Source organism: Vicia villosa, unplaced genomic scaffold (genome assembly GCF_029867415.1).
Source record: "Vicia villosa cultivar HV-30 ecotype Madison, WI unplaced genomic scaffold, Vvil1.0 ctg.001062F_1_1, whole genome shotgun sequence".
In the NCBI taxonomy this organism is placed as follows: domain Eukaryota; kingdom Viridiplantae; phylum Streptophyta; class Magnoliopsida; order Fabales; family Fabaceae; genus Vicia; species Vicia villosa.
In genome coordinates this window covers 120725-129006 of record NW_026705467.1, presented here as the reverse complement: position 1 = coordinate 129006, position 8282 = coordinate 120725, and the positions used below count along the sequence as shown (strand labels likewise).

At 31.6% G+C, this 8282-nt stretch overlaps 1 protein-coding gene across 1 annotated transcript; it reads right to left on the bottom strand.

The window, feature by feature from the left end:
• Nucleotides 1–5704: 5704 nt before the first annotated feature.
• LOC131632998 (uncharacterized) lies at nucleotides 5705–6058 on the bottom strand. The gene has a single exon (XM_058903699.1). The coding sequence runs from the start codon at nucleotides 6056–6058 to the stop codon at nucleotides 5705–5707; it is 354 nt and encodes a 117-aa protein (XP_058759682.1).
• Nucleotides 6059–8282: the final 2224 nt, after the last annotated feature.

Below are 8282 nucleotides of genomic sequence, written 5' to 3'. Positions count from 1 at the left end.
GACAAGATTCTATTTCTTTGCTTTCTTGTTTGACTTTTTTGATCCACTTCCCTCCTCTTCATCTGTCAAAGACATTGGTTGATCACTATTGGATCCTGGACCTGTAAATGGTTTTGGTTTTTAAACCAATTTATCTTGATTCTTTAACTTGACCTCTTTCTCATTGGCTTGATCTCTTTCTCTACTTTCCTTGTCTTGGTGGCCTCCTTGTAATTCTGAGCAGTGGAGATGTCTGGTAGGCTTGTTATGATATCATCAGAAATTCCATCAAAGTAGTCAGTCTGAGCTGGATCAGTTGAGATGGCATCAGTTTCTGCAGCAGTAGGCATAACTTCACTTGCTTGTGTGTCTACAGCAGGCATAACTTCACTTGCTTGTGTGTCTACAGCACTTTCATCATGGTTTACAGCATTTTGAGTAGAAACTTCTCCATCTGCATGCTGAGTTGTTTGAGTTGATTGAGTTGTCCTCACTTTTTTCTATCAATACAACATAACTATCAGTTAGAATAATCAGTATCAAAAGTCACACATGAATAACAACTTAGGTTTGTACATCATATCTTTCTCTTCAAAGCATTTTGGTCCTGAACTGAGCTTTTACAAGACTGTGCATTATGCTTAAATTTATCACATATTGTATATCTAAAAGAGACTCCAGGAAACCTTCTCCTAGCTCCATCTTCACCAGTCTCTCTAATCCTCAGTCTTCTAGGCCTCCCTGGACCCTTTTTAAACATTGGTGGCAACAATTCATCCGATTCGACCTCAGGCCTCATATCCTGTCCATTAATGGGACTAACAGCAAAACTATAACACAACTTATACCTCTCTCTAGAATAACACTCATCCACAAAATCCTTAGGGTTTTGTTGTCTAAAGCCTAATGCTGCTACAACATGCCTACAGGGAATGCCCACCAGCTCCCAAAAGTTACAACTGCAAGACCTTTTTGAAATATCCACTATAAAATCTTGGGTATTGAATGAATGTGTGATCTGAAACTGTTCATTCATTGCCCAAGTAGGCAGCCAATGAGCACTCAAGGCAACCTCCTTGCCTAATATTTTCCAAGGTATGGGCATGACCTTATGTGGCCATTTTTCTAGCTTCAAAGCAGATGTTGAGCACCTATTCATTAAATACTTTCTGATCCATTCACACATGGTCAGAATTGGCTTATCCCTAGCATCTAATATTGTTCATTGAAAGACTCAGAAATGTTATTAATTAGAACATCACATTTTGGAAAAAAATTAAAAGCATGCTTACCCCAACTTTTTGGTTGAACTCCCATAAGCCAACTCCATGCCTTTGGATCAAGTTCTTTTAGCTCATTCATCTTGGTCATCCATCCTTGGTAGTATGTTGCTTTTGCTGCCCCCATTATCAAGTCTCTTATCAATGCTCCTCCACCAAATTTCTTTTTGAAGTTAGCATATAGATGTTTCAAACACAGTCTGTGTTCCACCCTTTCACCCATGTCTTCAAAAGCTGAAACTAGTCCCTGCAATCACAAACTCAAAGACATATAATTTTTCACAAACAACAAATAACACAAAGAAGAGCAAAATTTCACAAATACACATAACTATAGCACTAACCTTTTGTTGGTCAGATATAAACACATATCTATTGTCCTGCCCAATGTCACCCATCAGCAAATTAATAAACCATTTCCAAGTTTCCTGATTCTCTATTTCAACTACTCCAAATGCTAAAGGGAAATACTGGTCATTGGGGTCCCTACCCACAGCAATTAGCAACTGACCACCATATTTTGTTTTCAAGTGACACCCATCTACCCCAATGGAGGGTCTGCAGCCATTAGTGAACCCCTTTTTGCAACCATCAAAACAAAAGTAAAAGGACCCAAATCTTGGTTGTATGGATGGGCTAGGTCCGTTGACAGTGATACTCACAGTATTACCAGGGTTAACTCTATGTAGCTCAGATGCATACCTCCTCAAATCAGCATATTTCCTATCTGCATCTCCCTCAAGAATCCTCTTGGCTATGAGCTTTGCCTTCCATGCCCTTGCAACAGTGATGCCCACAGAAAAATTCTGCCTCAAGTCTTGAATAATGTTAGTAATCCTAACACTTTGTGATGTTTGCATCTTTTTTACAACAGCCTTGGCCACCCACCTTGAGCTTGCAGATCTGTTGTCTAGAACCCTAACACATGTATGCTTATCAAATATTGTTTTTATAGCAAAAGTATGTTTGTGGCCCACCTTTGAACAAAGTATTAAAAACCCCCACTTGGCCCTACATTCCACCCTAACCCTGTAGCTCTCGTTTTTCACAAACTTTATTTCCCTACCATTTAATACTGACCACTCACGTATAGCTTCTCTAAACTCATCAAGGGAATTAAATTCCATACCCCACTCAAATTTAAAATTCTTATTGAAATGCTCCTTTTTAAACTTTTCAAACTTGTGACCTTTGTCCTCATCTGATAAATCAGGGTCTGAGCTGTCCAACTCGTCAGTTACATATTCATCTCCATCTTCCATTTCTTTCTTTTCTGAACCCCTCATAACATCTGATAGGGAAGGAGCTTCCTTCCTAGGTACAGAAACATCTACATCTTCAAACCCATCCTCCAACCCAGTGGCACGTTCATCCTTACTATCTCCTAATCCTTCCACTCCTTCTTCATCACTATGATCCTGAACATATATTTCATTAACACATCTAGGGCTAACAACTGGAAATGAAACATCTACTACATCATGCTCTACATACATGACACCTTCTACTTCACTGGCATAAGAAAATGCAGCTACATCATAACAGTCATCATCTTTCTTAATTTGGAAAAAGTTGGGATCAATTTCAACAACCTTTGTCCATACCCTAAATGTGCCTTCACTGTAACCCCACTCATTCAACAACTTGTTAACGCAAATCATGGTAAAGTTGTCAATGTGAATTTCAGTTACATGTGTCGTTACCCCTCCCCTGTATATCATAGCCCCGTCACCCATGCTCACAAATTCCCCTCCATGATTGAAAACAACACTGATTAAATGCATATTCTGAAATTTTTAAAGGAAATGAAAAATTTGTTAAACCCTAAAATGATGACAAACCCTAAAATTTGTTAAACCCTAAAATGATGACAAACCCTAAAATTCGTACCTTTCCATCTTCAATAACTTCTTCTTCTACAGGTTCTTCCTTGTTCACAACCTTGGTTTTCTTGGTTGACTGGCTTGACTGCGTCGTCTTCTCACTCTGGCTTGACTGCGTCGTCTTGCTTGACCGCGCCGTCTTCTTTGAATGACTCGTCTTCGTCTTACTCATCTTGCTCGTCTTCGTCTTCTTCGATTTCGCCATTGCCCTAACTTTCGTTTTCGCCTTTGCTTTTTTCAGAAGTGTTTGACCTAATTTTTTTCGGGGGGGTAAAATGAGAATAGTAAAACAATGACATATATACTATGGCTTACGTGGCATTGGTAACAGACACGTAGGATGGTAACCTGGTGTTCTAGGTAAAAAAATGGTAAAAGGTTTAAATGGTTGGAATCTGCATTTGGTAAGGTCTGCGCAACAATTTTTTTTTAAAGGGGGCAAAATCAAATCTTGCTAATTTGGCAGGGGGTAAAAGGTATTTAACCCTTAAATATAACATCATTGTTTATAAGTTCTACCTAAAAGTATTTAGCCTTATTTTTTTTTCCATTGATCATGATTTTGTCTATCTCTTGAAGAGATTGTTTTTTCTTTCTACAACACAATTTTGCTATGGAGTTCTAGTATATGAGAAATACTACTTTTTGAACAAATTTTTTAAAAAGGTTTGTTTTTTAAATTCTCCACCATAAAACGTGCACTTGTTTGTAAAGTAACTCTCTCCGTCCGACAGTGAGTGACCCAACCCACCATTTCACGCATATTAAGAAAATTATAGAAAAGTAAGAGAGAGAATAATATTTTTACCAAAGTACCCCTAATCATGTATTGGAAATTGTGAAAGTTTAACTAATTAAAGGGTAGAATAAAAAAAAATTATTAAAAATTGAAATGGGTCAATCATTTTGGACACTAAATTATTCTAAATGGGTCACTCATTATGGGACGAAGGGAATAAGACATACATAGTGTGACTCATCCTTATATTTGAATTAATAATATCAAAAAAGTCAAAATTGTTTCTTATAAGAAATCAAACTCAAAATTTTTAAAAGACATCTTTATGTCTTTACCACTAAGTCAATGCAGATTCATGAAAAGTAATTCCATGATTTCTACTAATATTGACAAGTTCTATACATAAATTTTTATCTATGAGGTCTCAAACCCAAGTCCCTTTAGGTTAACTGATATTCACTTTACAATTAAACAAATAAATTTCTATTGTTAATAAAGTGACTATCATTTGCAACTAGAAAAATCAATTTCTATTATTAGTAAAGTGACTATTATTTACAACAAGACAAATCAATTTCTATTGTTAGTAAAGTGACTATTATTTACAACAAGACAAATCAATTTCTATTGTTAATAAAGTGACTATCATTTACAACTAGACAAATCAATTTCTATTAAGTGACTATCATTTACAACAAGACAAATCAATTTCCATTGTTAATAAAGTGACTATCATTTACAATTAGACAAATCAATTTCTATTGTTAATAAAATGATTATCATTTACAACAAGGCAAATCAATTTCTACAGTTAATAAAATGACTATCAATAATAACTAGACATATCAATTCATACTGTTAGTAAAATGACTATCATTTACAAATACATAGATCAATTTCTATTGTAATAAACTATCTGTCATTTAATCTGAAGGGACTTGAGTTACAAATTTTGTATTATTTATTTTAATTTCAGAATTGTTTAGATTACTAGCTAGAAATCATGGGAATCACTTATCAGGAATGTACATTGGTCTAGTGGTAAAGATGTAAGATGCAGTCTAAAGGACTTGAATTCAACTCCTTATAAGAAATAATTTTGACTTTTTTATATAATTCATTCATAATTGTTTAAAAAAAATAAAAAATCAATTTAACATTTAAAAAATGAATTTTTTAAAAAATATTTGACTTTTTTTAAAAGAATAATTTATATAAAATAATAAAAAAGTATTAATGATTAAAATATTTTAAATTTTTATATACTATAACAATATAAAATATATTTAAAAAAATTTATGTGAACCCTCCAAAATTCTCCTACAATATAAATTTTAAATTCCTCTAAATTATGGGGTTTTTGGTGTTACGAATAAAAGTGAATACTTCGAAACCCTCCCAATCAAAAATCTTCAATTCTTTCCGTTTAACCTTTACTTTTTTTTCAAAGCCCTTAACTCTCTTCTCCTCCAAACTCTCAAATACACCTTTAGGCTATGTTTGAATATTGTAAAATTAATGTAGCGAAGCATAATAAAATGAAGCGGAATGAAATGAAATGGAACGGAACGGAGCGGAATAAAAATATCTTTTCATTGTTTTGGTATTTCATGATGTAATAAACTAATTTTCTCATTCCACCCAAATCGAATGGTAAAAAAAATAAAGGAAAGTGATGGAATGAAATATAATACATTTTATCATGTTCCACTCAATTTCATTATTTTTTAAGTAATTCAAACAATAAAACATAAATTTATACCATTTTATTTCTTTTTTTTTTGGGTACATAAAAGGGCAAAAGCCCGAAACAAAGAAAGAACCTACAAAGAAACCGCACCCGAAGATGCTAAACCAGCTATATCAGCTGCCACAAGAGGCTTCAAAAAATCAGGAATAGCTCTATAGAAACAATCCTGCTTGAACAAAACAACATCATTAGCAAGAGCATCTGCGCGCACAATTGTTTCTCTAAACGCATGGGAGATACTACACCTGTCAAACTCGTCCATTAACTCACCAATTTTTCTAATCATTGCCATGCTCTTAACGTTATTTGACTTTCTTGACTTCATGGCTGAAACCACATGCATAGAGTCAACGTTAACCTCAACCTTTCTCAAACCTAGGGATTTAGCAAGATTCATCCATTCCAAAACTCCCCAAAGTTCTACCATGAAAGCACTACAAATGCCCAGATATTTGGAGAAGCCCCCCAACCAATCACCAGAGGCGTCCCGAATAATACCTCCACACCCAGCTTGAGAATTCTCCTTTCTAGCCCCATTTTAACCGTATCAATCATAGGCGGCTTTCATCCATCCGCCCTATTTGAAATCTCCAACTCCATCACCTTTTTATTATTCTTCTTGGATATATCATATTCAAGAGTATTATGCAGAATATACTGAACCGTATCTAGCGGCCGCAAAAAAGAGTTATCATGCAATTTCTTGTTACGCCAGCTTCATTCCACTCAATTTCATCAATCTAAACATAGCCTTAAAGTCCATAATATCTGAAACTTCAGTAAAAATAACATTTTGAAGAATCTCGACAAGTTTTGAATAATGATTTTTTTTTATTAACTCCAAAAAAGTTTCAATACTTTGAATTTGAATGCTTGCAAGTTTTGAACAATGCACTGTTTTTTATTTATCCACAATTTTATTTTTAGAAAAATTGAATACGTGCTAGATTCAAATCTTGCACTCTCTCAAAGTCCATTCTATGGACTCTCTCTTTGTAAAGGTAGTTGACTAACAAAGGCTGCTACAAAGCACAATTATGAAGAACTTTAAACTTTGTTTGTATATTTGGAAGGGCTTCAAATATTTTTTATAAAAAATATAGATAAATATTTAATATTTTTTTGAAAGACTAATAAGTTGTCTAAACATTTCAAAACTCTTCAAAACTCTAATAAGTTGTCTAAATATTTTTTATACTTTAATATTTAATATTTATAAAAAATATCATAAATATATTTTTAATTTTTAAAATACTAATAAGTTGTCTAAACATTTCAAAACTCTTCAAACTTTTCCTTTAGTATAATTTTTAAATTTTTTAGGAGATTTTTGCTTTAGAATTAAAATACTTCAAAATTTTACCTTTAAATTATTATGTTCTTTTCATTTAATCTTTTGTTCTTTTTTCAAAAAATTTCTCCCTTCTCTTTCAAACTCTCAAGTAGAATTTTAAATTTTATTTAAAAGTTTGAAGAGTAGGAGATCAAAGGATTTTAAAAATAGAATTTTTAAAAAAGTATAAAAAAATATTTAATATTTTATTTGAAAAACTAATTTTAGAAAAAATGATAAAAGAGTTTACCATAAAAATCTCTAATATGATAGTTTTTCATATTTCAAAAATAAGACATCATTTAAAAATAATTTTTTTGTTAAATTAAAGTATAAAAATGTTTAAAAAATTAAATTGTTGAATTTAAAATAGAAGTGATAATTTTGTGAATTAGATAAAATAAAAAGATAAAAATATAATTAACTCTTAATAATATGTTTTAATTTAATTTAAAATTTAATCAATTCAAATATTTTAAATATTAGTAATCAACATATTCTATAATTTTATAAATTTATAATTTATTATATTTAATATTAAAACTAATACTTATATTTTCCTACGTTTTTATAATATTAATATTCATAAATATTTATATTAAATCCAAATATATTTTTACATGAAAATAAAAAAAATCAAATTAAATCACAAATAATTTATTGAAATTATTTTTTATGTACGGTCAATGTAAGTTTTTTTAGCCAATCAATGCATTATAATTATTCACAAATATTTTATAAATAATTCAAATAAAAACTAAATATTAATACAAATGTAATAGTTATAATTAATTAACAGCGTAAAATCTCTTTTCACAAAATGTCAGTCAAATTCTAATTTAATTGATGGATTGAATGAAAAAAATACCGAAAGCAGACACATAAATCTACACGGACGGAATGAAAACAAAAATGTGACAGAGTGATTTGCAATAATAAGTGTGGTGCAATGAATTGGAGTTTTCATTTCACATTATGCATGGAAGTCAAATCACTATTAATTGATGTCGAAATTTCAGAATATGAATCCACACGTGATGATGATGCAATAAAGATAATGCACAGTATTCAATCCAACAAGTACTACCAAACATGTTGGCTTTTAACTATTTTTTTCACTTCCATATTATTCCCCGAAACTTCCACCTTTTAAACGGTTATTATAGTCATTTTACTTATAAATTAAACTTATTGGGTATGCAGTTGATTAAGTTTGAACTTATAATTCAAAATTTTAAACAAATAAGGATGGGTTTACTCCCTCCCTCCCTATTGTAAATCAAATATCTTCCGTTTCACAATCATTGTCGTTTTAATA